Below are 17,766 nucleotides of genomic sequence, written 5' to 3'. Positions count from 1 at the left end.
TTAAAATTAGTACTGAAACAGTCTCCCAAAAAGATATTCCTTATTGTCCTAGAGAAAATCCTAAACCCAAACGAATACAACAACCCAGATAATTTGTTCTGGAAAAGGCACATCTGCCCTGAATATGTGAGTATTTGTTTGCACTGCACATCATCACCCAAAAGGCAGCAGGGAATTCTGCAGAGAGCTGCAACACAACTTCTACAAGGCTTTCTGAGACACATTTAAGGGGAAACAAGAATGCACAAGATAACAGCAAGCTTTGGGTGCTGTAGTACGGACAGTGTGCAGCCCTGGCAGAAGAGGAAGCTACTCCAGGCACAGTAAACATCTTTGCACCATCCATAACTTTCAACTGGGCCACCCTTGAAACCTGAAGAACCCTGGCAACACATGGAGCTTTTCACCCAGTGAAACTCAAGGTGCTTTGGCCCTGCAAGCCCTTGGAGGACTTGGCATTAGCAAGTAACTCCCAGACTAAAATGCAGCTGCTGTCAATGTGTTACAGCAGTTGAAACCACTGTTTTACAGACTGCTCTGATGTTATCAGCCTGAAGCCACAGACCCAACAAAGCAAGCTGAGTGGGATTCGTGTACCTGACCTTGACTGGGTGAGCCTGCATCTGTAGCATCAGTGGAATTCTGTGAGATTTCTTTCCCGTCCAGATGCCTGAAGTGGATGGTAACACAAGGCTGTATCAACATTTGCAGAGCAACACATAGCTCTGCCCAGGCCTTATTCTTTTCCAGACAGAGCTTAGAACCATGACCAGAACACGCATAAGCTTTGAGAGAAGTGCATTTTATACAATCCAAAATAAAATAGAAGCAAAGTAGAGAAAACTCATGTATGTTAGCTTCTAAGTAGAGGGGGGGAAAGAAAAAAAAACAAACTACCAAACCACAAAGTAGCAGCATTATTCATGCACACTTAGTTTCCTTCAACATGGAGTTCTACATCCCAACATTTTCAGCTGTATGCTAGAAAGTTCAATCAAGTGTGTTTTTAGGGAAATGCCAACCTGAAGACACAAAAAATGCATGTTTACAGCTGTAAGCAACTACCACAGAAATACCCAAGTCCGTGTCTTTCTAGGTCTCAACAACACAGGTTTTGATGCCTAACACTTAAATGCATGAATAATGCCATTTGGGTTCAGGGTGATTACTTATAGCCTGATAGTGTGTTAACTATTGACACAGATTGGGCCACAGCCCTAATGTTCCCTAGAAAGAAAATAATGACTTGGTGTCAAACTTACATTTGACTGATTCTCTCACATATCTCACAGTCCTCATCAGCACAGGAATACCCGTGCTTGCACTGGCATTCAGCATCCTGTGTCAGAGTACAGGGTCTCAAGGTTATCTGATCTAAAAATCAAAGAGAAGTTAGCAAGTGCAAAGATAATATTCAGGCCATAAAGGCAATTTAATTTTAAGTTCAATATGCTCCATGAAGACCAGATTTTCCACATTAAAGAAGCGGAAATGGTTAAATTTTAATAAGATTTCATAAGTTTTGGTACCTTCATTACACTGTCTGCAAGGCACACATGTCTTCTGGCCATTTGCATGGGGAGCAAAGCTTTTTCCTTCCTTGCAAGGGTCACATTTTCCTTTTGAATGTGGAACAGTGCAGTGATCAGCAACAAAAGTACCTGTGGAAGAAGAAAACAGGCAGCAGCAAATTCAGGAGACCTGTTGACAGACAAAGGACTGAACCAGGATATTAAACCACAAATTTCTGGGGACAGTTCAACCCTTCCTTGCAAGTCAATCGTGTGCCACAAACTGAGCAGCACAGGACAGCCAGGAGGCACATTGGCTTTTGCTGCTCAGACAGGGAGAGGTGCAAAACAAGGAGTCCAGCAAGGCCTCAGCTGGAACAAGGATCAGTCACTGCAGTGGCTCAGGCAGGGATGTGGATGGCATGTGGATGGCAGCCTTGCTGAAGGAATGGGGCAAGCCCGGGGACAATTGCTTGTAATCAACTTGTTTTCTCTCCTTTGTCTGAACCCCACCTAAATGCACCAGTAAGCTTCTGATACTAAGGAGAGTTTTCTTCTTGGTGCAAAACTTATTAACTCTGCACACATTGAGCACGGTGGGGAGATCAAGACATACTGAAGTTTTGCCTACAGGGAGAAATCTCAGAATTCCCCTAGTCCCATTCTTGGTGCCAAGGACTCACTTCAGACCTCAGGAAACCAAGTCGATTCCTCACTTCATATCTCAAAAAACCACTTCCTGTTCTCAAAAACTTCAAATCTCAACCACAAGCAGAAGCTTCCCTGGCTTGATGCTAAAGCACCTCTCCCAGTCATCAATTGTTGCATTAAGGAGCTCTCACTTCAAACAGAACCAAGAAGTCACCACAGCTCCAACCAGGCTCACACTTTCACAGGATGCAATGCAAAAAGCAAGAGTTATCAGCTGTGACTGCTCAAAGTCTTACCTGCTTCACACAATATACAGCAGAGACCTTCGTGGGGATACTCATTCTGCCCACAGTTCGCTTGGGCTCCAGGCATGGTCAGTAGCACCACCTACAGAGCAGGCAAACAGGCATCTTGAGTGATTCATCCTCCCAGGACACGATAACTATCTTGAGGAGATTAACTTGTAAAGACTTGGAAACATATTACAAGTTTATGGGAAGCCACAGAGGAAACCCAAAATAACTTCTGCTAGGTGCTGCTCTCAGCAGTAATTGCTATCACAACGCTGGGGTTAAGGCAGCAACTGATGGATTTAAGGCAATTATTGCCTCAATTCCTGCCTCCATCTAAACTTGTTTTCTTTACTCTAGACCACTGCAGTTGAACTGCTGCGACCAAAGTTTCTGCGGGGTTCAGGGGATTCACTTCTGCCTTTCCCCATCTTTTTAATTCATCAGAAGCGGTGCTACTCTCACTCCGGCAAAATTGAGGAAACGCCCCACCGACGCATCCAATATGTCTCACTGGCCCTTATCTTAGGCAGACGGCAAGCCGAGTCACTCACAGTGCTACGGGAGCATGTGTATGATTTTTTATTTTATTTTTTTTATTTTTTTTTTTTTAAGAAGAATCGTGCGGGGCACACACCGGCAGCGCTCCGGCGGAGCGGCTCAGCAGGCGGGGCCAGGTGCTTCAGGAATGCGGGCACAGGTTCGTTGCCTCTGCTAAGGGACACCTGAGTCACATCTCTGACAACGCGCACACGAGAAGAGCTTCTAGAACAAAAGCAGGAGGGGAAGGGGCGGCCGCCCAGCGCCCCGTCACTAATTGCCACCAGCCGGCATCTTCTGAGTAAAACCAAGAGGGTCCTGCTCTTTAAACTCTGCCCTGCTAGACTGAAAAGCTTCCCCGTAGCTGTGGGGAGGTGGGAAAGCCTCCCGATTCACAGTCAAACAACATAAGGAGTACTAGAGAACTCAGTCCTGAGTCGTGACCTTTTTTTATTGCTTTTTTCCCCTGAGGAGAGAGGAAGGCAGCGGCCAGCGCGGTGCGACGGGTTGCCGTGTCATGTTGGGCTGTCATTCAAAGTTGCTGCCATCCCGCCAGCGCCCTGCAGGCGCGTGGTACGCGGCGCATTCAGGGGACATCAAACACGAACAAAGTTCGGGAAAGTTACTAAAGTCTCTTGAAGAAGAAAAGGGAAAGAAAAGAAAAAGAAAAGAAGGAAAACCCCACAAGGCTCTCTCACACTAGAGCAGCAGGAAGATCTTTTCCCATTCAAAAAGCGGAATGTGGGTTTTGGCTGCGGGCGCCACTCGCGGAGGGCGAGGCCGTGCCCGCAGACGATAGCCCCGCCGAGAGTCCCCCCAAGCACTCACCAGCAGCAGCGGCAGCAGCTCCATCGCCCGCCCGGCTCCCGAGGCGCCGCCGTCCCACCGGCGCTGTCCTGGCGCTTCCTGGGGGCGGGGCTCACTAGCGGCGCACTCCGGACAAAGCCACCGGTAAAGTGCGCGCCGCTTATTCGCACGTTCCCGACAACCGCACGAAATCGCCTGATTTGTCTCTCCACCTGAACCTCGGGTGCTGAAAGGCTGCCCACTCTGATCACAAAAAGTAGAGGGAAAGGCTGTAAGGAGGATTTTTCCAACAGTGTGCAAATGAAGTGCAGGTAGCTGATTTTTCTAAAGCCTTAAAAGGGTTCTCACGTTTCTCCTCAGCAGTTATTCCTCCCAGAGAAAGAACGTTTCTAGCCGTGATTTACCTCGAGAATACTTTTCATTTTCCATGTAACTGTCGTGTTACAGTAACATTCACCTCCAGATGTTGAAATTGGATGAAAATCAATGGCACAAGGATTCATAGGCTGTTCCTTTTTCGATTGATTTTTAATCCTCTGTGGCAGCAGCCCTAAATGTTGGACACTCTTTCTTTGCTGATGCTTAATTAACTGCAATAGGTTGGTGGTTTCTTTCACTGAACTTCTGCTCTTGTGGCAACAGTGTTTATTTTACTCGCCTGTGAGGGTAAGGAAGGAAGCAGGCAAGGTGGAAAGCAGGTACTGCTGGATTTTGAGGCTAGCAGCTGCCCAGCCCGCCTGTGAGCCAAGGAATGTCAGTGCTGTGTGCAGCTTGCTACCTGTGAGGAAAATCAAACAGCTACTGCTATTTGTCCTGGTTTGACACTAAAGACATCCTAAAGAAGTGATTTTTTTTTTTATTTTTTTTATTTTTATTTTATTTTATTTTATTTTATTTTATTTTTTTTTCGGAGGGGGCAGCTAGGGCAGGGAAAGGGGAGAGGTAGCTGATACCCTGGCCGCTTCCCCCTCCCTCCCCTCCCAGCCTTGCCGAAATGCTGCCTCTGTGACACCTCGGCAGCGGCTCCGGGCAGCGGCCGCTCCCCTCCGGCCCGGCGGAGGTCGGTGGCCACCGGGACCGCAAAGGGGCGGCTGTGGCTGGGACTGGTTCAGCCCTCCCTAATAGAATAGGGGTAAGCAACACACTCCTGTCTGGTCCCTGCTAAGATCATAGTCCAGCGTTGCATCATTGCATAAAAAGTATGATCTTACGGCTAAAAAAACCCTCTGTAGCATAAAAGAATTCTCGTCAGCAACCCGAAAAAAATCACGGAACCATCTACAGTTCCAGGCAAAATATTAATTTTTTCGCTGCCCAGAATAAAGGTCACAAACACTTTGTTCTCTCTCCTGAGTGAAAGAAAAGAACCAAAATTCAGATATGCACAAAACCAAGATAAAAATTCTGAGGCTGAGCAAAAGAAAAAGTTAAGTCCTAGATGAAGAGAGGTAAAAAGTCATAGACTGAAATTTCTTATTTTTTTAACTATAAAAAAGAGACTCCTGTTTCCATATAATGCATAAAATATATTATAAGGTAAATACTTGTTTTAACGGTAAATATAAACAGACACATTAGAGCTAAAATAAACAAGTATTGAAATCTCTATAATCCCATAAGTTTAAATAAGAAAGTTTAAAACCCTGCTGCCCTCCAGGGAGGCAAAAAAAACCAAACAGAACAAAAGAAAAAAACCCCACCAACCTCTGTTTTCACAAATGAAGAAAGCTTTTGCTTAAACTGTAACAATCTTTAAAGTGTGCCCACAAGTTCATATCATTCTCAATAATGGTTGTGAAAAAACTGTTAGTCAAGGAAGAGATTTTTACATAATGATCAAATTTCCTTTCTCCCAGGGAGCTAATCACTGACATCGAAGCCATGAAAATCTATTTCTTGTGTAAAAATTTCCATAGATTGAAGAAAGAAGTCTCCTCTCCCAAATAAATTTGTGAGAGATTTTTTAACAAAAATGATAAACTATCTAATTATTTTTCTGTGTGCTCAATGTGGGCTGTTTTTGTCCCTGGTATTAAGTGGGCCAGAAATGTCCCAGGGCTGGCTCAAGAATTAAAGTACCAAAGGAAGAACATGAAAGCCTGACCCAGTGACACCTGAATACTTGCCATCACTATCTGAGAGCTCCTGCACTGACTCTGGCATTGAACAGCTGCTCTCTGTGTTCTGGCTGTGGTTGGAGGGCTGATCACTGGTTTTACAGCACCTGCAGTCTTGTCAGTCTTGTCCTGTGCCAGGCCATCAGATCCACACCATGCAAAGGACCCAGTTTTCCCATGCCTCTCCCTTGCTAGAGGCAGGCCTCCTCTAGCCCTGGTTATTAATTTGTTCCTGGGCATAAATACTAGAGAGTCCTTCCAGGGGATCTGACACATCATCCTCCCTTCTGTAATACCCTGCACCTTGGCCATGGGAGGTTGAGGCTCTACCTTCACTTTGGTAGAACTCCCTTGGTTAGTGTTTCCATCCCTGAGTTGGTGCACCTGTGCTGCTAGGACACAAATGGGTTTCCCATCCCATTTTCCCATGTCTTCCCTGTGGTCACGCAGAAAGAACCACAGGTCAGCTGGTGGGGTGCACCCTCTCTCCCTAGCCACGGGAGGTTGGGCTCTGACTTTGGGCCTGTGACTTGCCCACGTGCCATATGGGAACTGTTCCTCCTCATCTCCTCTCTCATCTCCTCTTGGAGACTCAGAGGCACAGGCCTGCATTGGGCCATTGATCCTACTCATGTAATTCTTAAGCTTGACAGCAACAGAACCCACTGTCTCTTGGTTGTTATTGTCTCTTGGTTGCATTAATCCTTGCAGTGAAGGTGGTGTATTGAGATGGCCCCAAGGTTGTCTGATTCCACATCATCTGCCCTGTGCACCAACCTTGTCAGGGTCATTGTCATGCTGTCCATCCCTCCCAAAGAGTACCTCTAATATCACCACTTGTCTCAGCTGCTGGATCCCTTCCTCAAGGGTCTTCCAGCGCATTCTATGGTGGTGCTCCTGCATTCTCTCCTTATTGTCAATCCTCTCTCTTGCAGTCATTAAGAGCTGCTCCCAGAGGGAAAGTGGGCCTGGCTCCCTAATGAATACCTGAACCACACCTGAGTCGTGGGTCAAAAATCCCAAATTCCTTGCCTCAGTACCATCCAGTTGCACACCTGTTCCCGTAAGGTCCCAGCCCCAGAGTAACCAAGTTGTAAAAGACTCATGGCCCCAGCATACAATGTCTTTTCACAGATTACAGACTTTTGTACAAGAGGAACTCGGTGATGATCACAACCTCTGGCCCCTGTGAACATTGTGGGCACCCTCCTTATTAAGTAAGTGCTTTAATTTCATTTTAAGATTTCTTTGTTTCCACAGGGGCTACTGCTGCTGTCTCTGACTGCCCCTGAGGTTCAGCTAGAACCTGGACAGATGCAAGGTCTGTGGGTTCCACTGCTGCACCATCAGAGGAAACCCAAACTAATTTCTGCTAAGTGCTGCTCACAGTAATAATTGCCATCACAAAGCTGGGGTTAAGGCAGCAACTGATGGATTTAAGGTAACTATTGCCACAATTCCTGCCACCATATAAACTTGTTTTTCTTACTCTAGATCACTGCAGTTGAACTGCAGTGACCAAAGTTTCTGCAGTGTTCAAGATCCGCTTCTACCTTTCCCCATCTTTTTCATTCATTGGAATCAGTGCTACTCTTGCTCTCACAAAATTGAGGAAACGCCCCACCGACGCATCCAATATGTCTCACTGGCCCTTATCTTAGGCAGACGGCAAGCCGAGTCACTCACAGTGCTACGGGAACATGTGTTTGATTTTTTATTTATTTATTTTTTTTTTAAGAAGACTCGTGCGGGGCGCACACCTGCAGCGCAGCCTCGGAGCGGCTCAGCAGGCGGGGCCAGGTGCTTCAGGAATGCGAGCGCAGGTTCGTTGCCTGTGCTCAGGGACACCTGAGTCACATCGCTCACAAGGTGCACGCGAGAAAAACTTTTAGAACAAAAGCAGGAGGGGAAGGGGCGGCCGCCCAGCGCCCCGTCACTAATTGCCACCAGCGGGCAACTTCCAAACTAAAATCAAGAAGGTCCTGCTCTTTAAACTCGCCTACAAGTAGGCTGAAACCCCTTCCCGTAGGGGGGAAAACTCCCCCATGGGGAGGTGGGAAAACTTCCAGGTTCAAAGTTAAATAACATGCGATGTATTAAAGAACTCACTATTGACTTGTGACTTTCTTCCCCGCCAAGAAGGGATGGAAGAGCAGCAAATTGCCAATGTGCCTCCTGGCTGTCCTGTGCTGCTCAGTTTATGTGGCACACGATTGATTTGCAAGGAAGGGTTGTACTCTCCCGAGAAATCTTCCAGGTTCCAGCTGAACCTCAGAGGCAGTCCAAGATTGTACATTTGCATGTACGGCAATGAAAAACGAGAGAACTGCTTCTCATTCAGTGGGCAGCTGCTAAAATTAGAAGACAGTTTCTGTGTGAGGATGGTTTGTAAGAATTGTGCGCAAGGCAACATTCTCTCATGAAATACAGGTTGGGATAAGCCGGTCGTGAAGAAGGAGGAATGACTCTTGCAGAGAGAGGGAGGGAAGGAGTCAGTGCTGTGTGGAGCTGGCCAGGAACACGGTGCCGAACAAGAACACGGTGCCTCAGGTGGCGGCCAGTCACCACGCCGATCATGAACAAAAAAGTGATTTACTTGTAAAATACTCTCAAACACAAACCCCCAAATAATTTGTCAGAGAGACTGCCACTGAAAGTTGTGTGTAGTTTTTATTTCAACATATCAAGCACAAACAGGTTTCCCCTAACCGGGGAATATGACGAGGAATGTACTTAAAAATTTGGAAACATTTACATTGAAAGATAGCCCAGACTGGCACCACCACTAAGTATTTTAAGGCTGTATATATAGCAGTACTTACCACTTGGAACTACTTCAGGCCAGAAAAGAAAGGCTTAGTACTGTCTGCAGTCTAAAGAAAATATTGCAAATCTTTAAAAAATGGTGTAAAATAGGAAGACTATTAACAGGGTTGAACAATGCAGTGGCAAAACCCTCCCTCTTTCCTGACCTTTGACAATAAATGTGCCTAAGAGCGAACACACGTACATCTACATCGCTCCCATCCTTCTCACCTATGCTGGGGCAGTGGATTTCTCTCTACAATGCTAGTGTGTGATATTATAAAACAGCCATAGAGCAAATAATAACAAGAATAGTAAGTGACCAGGTTTTGCAAACAGGTGTGCGTGTCTGACATCACACTCGATGGGCCACGCTCAGGACAGCAGTCAGCTCCATAACCAGACAAGGAGCTTTCACTGAATACTTCCCATTTCCTAAAGAAGAATGGCTCTAGGAAATTGTGTATATTTACAGTTTCTGTGGAATGGAAAATAAAACACATCCTGAGGTCCCATTGTGTTGACTAAACAGATCATAACTTAATATCCTGGGGCTGGATTTTTTGAACCAAGTGTTCTCCCTCCTCTAATTAAAGGCAGCTGGACAGGCACCGTGGACATCAGTTCTCCACTGCTCTCCCTCACTCCTGGAGCTATGATCCAGGCTGCCGTGACTTTTCCAAAATGCTGAGGTGATTACCATTTTGGGGTTACCAATACTGCTGGGTAATTATTAATTGCATCAGAAAATGACAAAACATAGAAAACAAATTGCACAATTAAAGCTACATTTGGCTTCAGCATTAAGGCCCATACAGGTTAAGAGGTCCTTGAAGATGTACATGTAAAAGGCAAAAATGACATAATCTGCAGGAACAAAGTTTTGCAGGTTCCTAGGTCCCTTTTTAACCTCGTTTTTCCACTTCCTTCCACCTCTGCCGCGTTGGTTCTAAAGTGCTTTGGTGCCTCGCTGGGCTCCGTGCGCGAGTGGCCCCTCCTGCAGCCAGTGCTCATTACTGCTGCCAAACGTAGGGACTTTATTTGAAGACATAATTAATGAAGAGTTGACATGTAAGAAAGATGCAGAGGAGAAACCAACAGCGAGAGTCCAGGAGGAAGCTTTCAGAAGAGGCCTTCCTGTGGAGGGACTTCTTGTTCAGAGCACTGAGGTTTCTGCAGAAGAAAGCAATATGGTTATTTGTGTGTTGGAGAGAGGTGTGCCTTCACACGTGTGCATACCCAGAACTCCAGGAGGACCCCTGTACTTTGGTGACACCCTCAGGGGCAGAGCAGTGTGCCCACCCAGACTTTACCTTCCCCTTTTTAACAGGAAGATTAGTGCTTCTGGCTGCAGCTGGTTGGCATGGAAAGGGGACAAACCCTAAGAAATCTCTTCATCCAGCACCCACTCATAACCCTGTGAGTTTAACCTTCCCAAATGCAAGGCCTGCCCTGGACACACCCAGGAGCTGCAGTGAAGCTAAAACCAGATCACCAATGACTCTGGCATCCAGAAATGGTATCATGTGTGATATCCAGAATGGATCATGTGTGATCCCACCTCACTGAAGCCTTGGGAGGGCTGGATAATACTCCTCACACAGAGGGGAATCAACAGAGCTCCCTGCAGCAGAAGTAGCAGTTAATACCTCCCTACAGGAGTCTACAGGGCAAAGCCCTCTGTCAGCAGCAGGTGTGGTTAAAGCTTCCCTCAGATAGCAACCAGCAATTTCTACAACAAACTGGAGTTTAGTGCTTTTCATCATGGAGCCCAGTTTTTCAGACCACAACCCTGCATCTCTATAGCAACCTGAGGAAGTTCCTAACATGCTCAACCGGAAGGGAGACTTTACATGTTCTTGCCTGGCAAAGAATTATTAGCCAAGGCCTCGCCCAGCCCCTCTCAGCCAGGAATTGTGTAACAGGCTGACGTGATGCTTTTTGCCCACAAAGAGAGAGCTAAGAGGAAGAGATTTCCTCTCACTGTCTCAAGCAGAGTGTTCATTTATCTTTCTGGTGTATTGACTTTACCTGCAACAATCTGAACTGCACTCCTGCATCTCACTCAAAAGTCCACAGTAAAGAGTTCAATTCCTCAAGTTATCTTTGGCCCATTAAGATTATAGACTCATGACAGAAAATGGTTACCTGTGTATGTCCTGTTGGGCTTTCTGTAGGGATAAGACAGCTGAGTGAATTTCCTTCAGGTGATTCATTTCTTTCCCACACTGAGCACACAGGCTTTCAAACCCTGCAGCAAAGTATTGAAGGACAATTATGTTTTGCATCACCATTCTGATGGTAGCGATGAAACACAGCAAGTGGGTACTCTGATCTAATTGTCACTGCTAGGGTGAACCCTTTCAGGAGGAAACACGGGGAGAAGGAGACAGGGAACAATTTTCCACCCACAAGACCCAGGCCACTGTAACAGGTTCTGAGACTCTGGCTCAAGGTGCTTCTCAGTCAGCTCTAAGGAAACAATGGTCCCCAGCTGAGGGGAGGAGAAAGGAGTGCTCACACCTGCCCCCTCTCTTGAACATTCAAGGTTACCTCTAACAAAGGTAGAGAAAAGAGAGAGAAGCACAGACGGTTTCCCATGTGTTGATTGGAATGTCAATGTATTTTTCCAATTTTGCCAGGAATTGGGAAATCCTTGTTGTAAGGCAGAAAGAGAAACAGCACATACAGAGAACAGAAAAGCAGAACGTTCTCTGTGCTGCCTGTGGGCTGTTGGCCCATGGTATTAACTGGACCAGAAATGTCCCAGGGCTGGCTCAAGAATTAAAGTACCAGAGGAAGAACATTAAAGCCTGATCCAGTGACACCCAAATACTTGCCATCATCATCTGAGAGCTCCTGCACTGACTCTGGCGTTGAACAGCTGCTCTCTGTGTTCTGGCTGTGGTTGGAGGGCTGATCGCTGGTTTTGCGGCGCCTGCAGTCTTTGGCAGACCTCTGGATGAAACAGGGATTAGAAGTGACTCAGTCTCTGCCACTTTGAAGATGTGTGCTTGCTTTAAACAAAACAATTTGGGTGCTGGGAAATATATGTGAAGTTTGATTGCTTTCTCAGCCAACTCTTAGCAGTTGGACTCTGCCAGCTACTTAAGTAGATTATACACGTGCCTCACACAGAAGCATTTTCCCAAAAGATAACATTTTTAAGACACTTTTACAAACTATTGTTCTTGTAGGTTTAACTGATACATATTATGGATGAGCCTTATAGCTCCTTTGCTGAGTTGTGTACCCAACTCAGACAGGCACATAAGAGAAAAGTTGGAAAAGAAGAAAAAATTAGAATCAAATTCCCCAGGAAAGACTTTTTAGAAGGTGCATGAAGGATCCAAACATCGCAGAATTTTTATGCCTAGTTTCTTGATGCACTTTGGAAAGTTTCTTCCTCTCTCTCAGATGAGTAAACCAAACATATTGAGTCAAACTTATCACTACGGGTCCTTAAAAGCAGATATGTATCTCAATTTCCCCACTGAATCAGAGACATTCAGATGTGAGATATTATACAAGAAAAGTACATAATAAGATACAAGTTTTTCATTGTAATATGGGTTATACTTAGGTAGTTTAGCAGCTCTACATTTGAAAATGTGCTATGAATGACATGTATCTCTCCAAAGATGAAACACTGAAATAGGAAAATACCATCTCTGTTTAAGGGAAAGGACGGAAAGATGTCTCTTGTCTGAGAGAGAGTGAGTGATAAAGGCTGGAATGAAACTGAAATCAGGGGATCTCAGTTGTGTACTCCAAAACTTACAGGAAGTTTTCTGCTTTTGAAACACTGAATAGTGAAGTTAAGGTCAGTCATGTGCAAAATTCACTGTCACTAACATTGGGTGGAAGAAAAATGCCAAAACTGATAGAATGAGTCAATCAGTAATTACAATTCTTTGGAGCTAATGATGGTATAGTAATGCAGGTCCATGGTCACAAGCTACATTTACCCAAAACAAAACTTTCAGCCTATGCTATGTTTACATGAAAATGCTGTAGAAAAAGGGCTGTGTATCTAAACAATCATAAAGAATATTATAATCCCAAAACAGGCTTTTTACCTTGTGCCGTGTAATTTGATTGTTTATGCATGTTGCTTTGTGGTTTGACATCCTTGTGGATAGGTGTCTTTCCATTGTCTGAAGTATGCCATCCTTCTCAAATTGGGCAATGTCATTCAAAGGATCCCATGGCCTTAGACTTTTGAGACCAAATGAAAAAAAATTCATCAGAAAAGCAAGAATCCCACATTAGGTGTATTAAGCCCAATACACTAATCCCATATGCATCAGGCAGGCAATCATCCCTGACAGCAGCCAGACTTTCCAGATGCAGTGACAAGACTGACAGATAGTTCCCTGCACATTCACAGCTCCCTGCAAAAAGTGAGGGGGTTCAGCCTCCAGAGGCTTCATCCTTCTTGCCCATGGGAGGAGAGCAGAGTTGCTAACTCTGCTCTGAGCAGTGCAGAAAATCTCTGCTAAATGACTCTGCACTTCATTGCAGCAATAGGGATTTGCATCAATGGCACAGTGGATTTTCCATTGCCAAGCCCTCATTTCCAGCTATTCCCAATTAGTATCACACATATGTATTCCAGTGATGACATGGAGCTCTGGACATAGTTTTGGGGAACGGCAGGGCTCCAATGACAGGTCTGTAGCCCTGCTTGCATCCCTGGGAGCTCAGGCAGTGAGAGGTGCAGGGAAGCCCCAGGCCAGCACTCACTCCTCGTATTTGTAGTGCCATTCGTTGGTGCCGGCATCGTGCCGGAACAGCAGCGGTTTCCATTCCGCGCCGCTCTCCCTCCGCTCCCGGGCCGCGTTCCTCTGCTCCTCTTCCAGCACAAACTTCTCCTGCGTCGCCTTGTGTTGATCACCTTTGTTTATTGCACTGGTAACGTGCTGCCAAAGCCTAGGAACAATTGGAAGGAAGTTAAACCACCTTAGAACCATCAAGGTATTTTGCCAGGTGCAACTTGTCAGTATTAACAGTATTAACTTGTCAGTTAATATTCCATCAGAACTGTCAACCTCTGTTTATTCTTGTAAGTTGAAGGAAATGAGAATGGCAACACTGAATGCTACATAAGTGACTAACTGAAGCAACCTTCTCTTGGATTACAGCATTCTTCAGTGCTGTTCCTCATCCTTTCAGGCATTTCTGTCTAGAAGCCTTTGTGTCTATGTCTATCCCCAAAACAAAGGCTTTATATTTAAAGTTTAGAAGCACTAGAAAACGAATTTATGTGCACATCTTGTAGCTGCATATGCACCTCCTATGTAGGACTTACAACCTGATCTGTAGGAAACTGATTCAATCCACAAGCAACAAGCATGTCCTGGTGCTCACAAGTTGCAAGCACAAACACAGGTTCTCACCCACACTTGCTGGCAGCTGCCAAAGGAAACGTGATCTGTCATACGAGGTGTTCTTAGTAAGCATCTGCCCTGGGGAGAGGATCTGCCTTCTACCAGGGAAAAACCAACACCTCTTTTTTTACTATAGCCAAGCTGTGATCAGCTTCTCCACAGTTCCTCTAATCAGAGCACTCTACCTTAATTTCAGATTGAAAACACTTCTAAGCCCAGCAGCTAGGTCTCCCAAAAAATTACTGCATGCTTTAGTGCTTAAAATGTGCACAGGAGATCCAGGCTGCTCCAGTGTTCCCAGCTCCACAAAACACCCATCCGCCGTTTAGAAGATGAATTCATTATTGCATTTAATTTGGAGCTTGCTGTGAAGCTCCTAATTTAAAAGTGATCCTGAAACTTTCATTGTATTTCTATCACCATACATTAACACAGCACTTCCAAAAATGCAGCTTCTTAGATAATTGACTGAACACAGAGCAATGCCTTCCTTTCATCTTTAACAAGTCACTCCCCTATTTCTGTGTATTAACCTTTTCTCCCAGAAACAAAGGAAGGAAATTCAGTGATGGGGATGGGAGAGGGAGGGAGTGAAAAACCTGAGAAAATACTGTGGTGCTGTAAAGCCTGTCCTAAGGCAGTGGTGTAAGGAGTGAGTCCCCTAATTCCACAAACCTTAGAGGGACAGCACAAAATTGTTTGATAAGAGCAAATTACTCCATCAAGAGCTGCATGTGTCAGACAATGAGACACTCCACGGTGAGCTGCACAACAGTATGAGCTTCAGAGATTTCCAAAATTGTGAAAATAGGCGATTTTCAGCACTGCAGGGAAGACTGAGCAATTTAGGCCGAATATATCCTGGATTAGATGGCAATTTATTAATGCAACTGTCAGCATAATAAGGAGTCTGGTGGAATGTCTTTTAGGGGTGTCTGTAACTTTCCCTTTTGCCCCCTTCCCTTGGACACTTGTATCATTATTAATCTCTGATGTAGCAAAGTGAGTCTGGCCATAAACTCTGGTAAACAGAGAACTGCAGCAGCAGGAGAAGCCGTGGCTAATAAACTGACTGAAATCCCCACCCTCCTGTCTCCTTGTGCCACTGGGGAGGAGGTAGAGCTGTGAAGAGAGGGGTTGAGGGAAGGTGGTTTTAGGCTTATTTTACTTCTCATTATCCTGGTCTGATTTTTTTTAACAATATCTTTATTTTATTGTTGAGCCTGTTTTGCCTTCGATGGTAACTGATGAGTATCTTCTTATGGTTGTTAACTCAGGAACCCTTTGTTAAATTTTCCCTCCTCTGAGCAGCTGCAGAGGACAGTGAGTGAGTAACTTTTGTGGGCACCTGGCATCCAGCCAGGGTCAAACCACAACACTAACTTATGTTCCAGACTACATTTTTAGGTAACCTAGATCAGCCTACAAAGCCTGTTGCAGACTGCATCAGAGATCTCAGCTGAGATTATGAGGCAGAGTTAAACATCAGTTTAATTACATTCATTCATAAAATCCTGTTATGTGGTTCAAAGTATTGCTCTGTGGATGCCAGGACTTTCCACAATTCCTACATCTACTTGAAGAGCTTGTGGTTGAAATAACCATTCTTAACAAGATATCCAACCTCAGGATGACATCCTGCCCTTTCATAAAATGCTTCAGCAGTTACAGAGAACTCTGGAGTCCGGACAGAATTGTTATTTTAAGCAGATAAAATATAGCATCCGCTATTTCTCAGTCCAAGTCTATTTCAGAGCTGCACTTCATGGAAATACTCCTGAGTTAAGCCTAGAAAGAAACAGGTAAATGGGTGGGTAATATGTGTCAAAGGTCACTGCCTTTCCAGGACTGTGCTGAGGAATTGGAGGAGCCCTGCTGATCAGAAGCCTGCTCCCAGGAGAGAAGCAGCAGTGAGGTGTCCCCAAGCTCTCTACCTCTCTGACTCGAAGTCTGTCTGCTCCTCAAACAGCACAATGTGGCGCTTCAGTCTCTGCCTTCGCACTTCGCTGGTCGGGTTCCAGAACGTTTCTGTGTTCCCATTCTTCAGCTCATTTATAAGCACTTCTCCATCCTGAGGAGGAAAAGTAAATGAATTAATGACAATAAGAAAACCAAGGCAGAAATTAATCCTGACTAATCAAAGCTGCTCCTGGATGGTGATAAGGGATATCAGTTGGTTAGGAGGCTTCTTTCCTCCTCAATCCAATAAAATCTCACTGAACACTTCCTGAAAGTTTCTGAAATGAATGAGACAAGGCATTGCCAGAAACAGTGGTTGCATTTATCATTAATCAGAGTAGAAAGGGACCTGGTTGCTTCTATTAAGTCTTGTCCCCAGACCTGAGTGCCCACAAAAGCCCTAAGATTCTCTTCTTTCACCACTCTTCCTCCCACTTACCACCCAGCACATATAAACAAGATCCCTGGCTCCTTTTTCCAAAGTCTCCCTCAGGACTTTCTCTCCCATGTTCCAATATGCTAGTTCCAGGACTGATCCCAGGTCCCCAAGGGACCCCCAGTGTGGAGAGGATGAGGTAGGCAGGCATTATCCAGCACCACTACATGCACCTCTAACAAGCACCTGTACAAACACTCAGCTGCTGTTGTGACCCTAGGACTGAGAAGCATTGGGATTTCCTTCCCTTCTTTATTCAGGTGGGTTTTCAGGTCCTAAGGCAGAGAATTTGCCTTTCAGATGCAAGGATTTCTGTCAGGAAACTGGATGGTGTCAGAGAAAAGCCAGGAGAGCAGGTCAGTGCTCCCAGTGGGGAGGGAGGAGAACCAACACCATCCCTACCCCACTGCATGGCAGCTCCTCTGTTCACAGCACACAGCTGCAAGCAACAACTTACAGAGCCACCCTTCCAAAGCCATTTAACTTCCTTTATACATCACTACAGTTCTGTGCACCACAAACTACTAGCACAAAGGTCAGGGAAGGAGGGTATAAGCAGAAGGCTGGGAGCTGAGCAGCACCCGACCTTGTGGCTCAGGAGAGCCCTTGGATGGCAGGATCTCATGGATGATGTTGGCAGGACCCACTGCAGACAAGGTACTCCACAGCCCAGCACAACTCACTACTGACAAGGCTCATCCTGCAGGACAGGGAGCTTAGAATGGAGCAAATCTTTTGTACATGTCTAGAAAGGGAAAACCTCCCAATTTCAAAATGGTCATTAGCTTCCTATGTAAAAATACAGATTGCCTGACAGGACAAGTCCAGTACCAAAGGCTTCACTGTGGTTAGCACCACACCATAGCAAGTGCTTTATCCAGGCATATTTCACCTGGCCTACTTTAAAAACCTCCTTCAAATAAGATAAATCTTGTCTCAGAAACAGCAATTTCTATAGACTGCCAAGAGAGCACAGCCAACTGTAATGCCGATGTAGATGCCCAAATGTTGCTCAGAGAAATACCCAGAAGTCCAGCCCAAAGCCAAGGTTCACTGCTTTTGTTTCAGGAACCAGGAGTTCCAACCAAATTTAGACTACATCATTCAGTATGCAACTTTATTCTTGTGGGATTTTGGCTTGAGGGTGTCTTTGAGTGAATCACTTGTGTTAATTGGGTGCACAAAGGTGCCAGGTTCAGCAGTCTGGCAGTCTGGCCACAGAGATAACACCCTCACCACACTGGTGACCTCTGTCCTTCA

The 17,766-nt window shown here is 45.4% G+C and overlaps 1 protein-coding gene across 8 annotated transcripts in view; it reads right to left on the bottom strand.

The window, feature by feature from the left end:
* Positions 1-8,567: 8,567 nt before the first annotated feature.
* OSBPL5 (oxysterol binding protein like 5) overlaps positions 8,568-17,766 on the bottom strand; it is a 178,722-nt gene continuing 169,523 nt past the window's right edge. For all 8 annotated transcript variants that reach the window (XM_056493714.1, XM_056493715.1, XM_056493720.1 and 5 more), the window contains 6 exons: positions 16,046-16,182; positions 13,468-13,653; positions 12,801-12,939; positions 11,562-11,679; positions 10,870-10,972; positions 8,568-9,894 (listed from right to left, as the gene is read on the bottom strand). In XM_056493714.1, the coding sequence (XP_056349689.1) occupies positions 9,759-9,894; positions 10,870-10,972; positions 11,562-11,679; positions 12,801-12,939; positions 13,468-13,653; positions 16,046-16,182 (819 nt within the window). In that variant the 3' untranslated portion in view covers positions 8,568-9,758. The remainder of the gene's footprint in view (positions 9,895-10,869; positions 10,973-11,561; positions 11,680-12,800; positions 12,940-13,467; positions 13,654-16,045; positions 16,183-17,766) is intronic.

This window comes from Oenanthe melanoleuca, chromosome 5 (assembly GCF_029582105.1).
Source record: "Oenanthe melanoleuca isolate GR-GAL-2019-014 chromosome 5, OMel1.0, whole genome shotgun sequence".
NCBI classification, from domain to species: domain Eukaryota; kingdom Metazoa; phylum Chordata; class Aves; order Passeriformes; family Muscicapidae; genus Oenanthe; species Oenanthe melanoleuca.
Note: the sequence above shows the minus strand (reverse complement) of the source record. Positions and strands in the feature narration are given on the sequence as shown.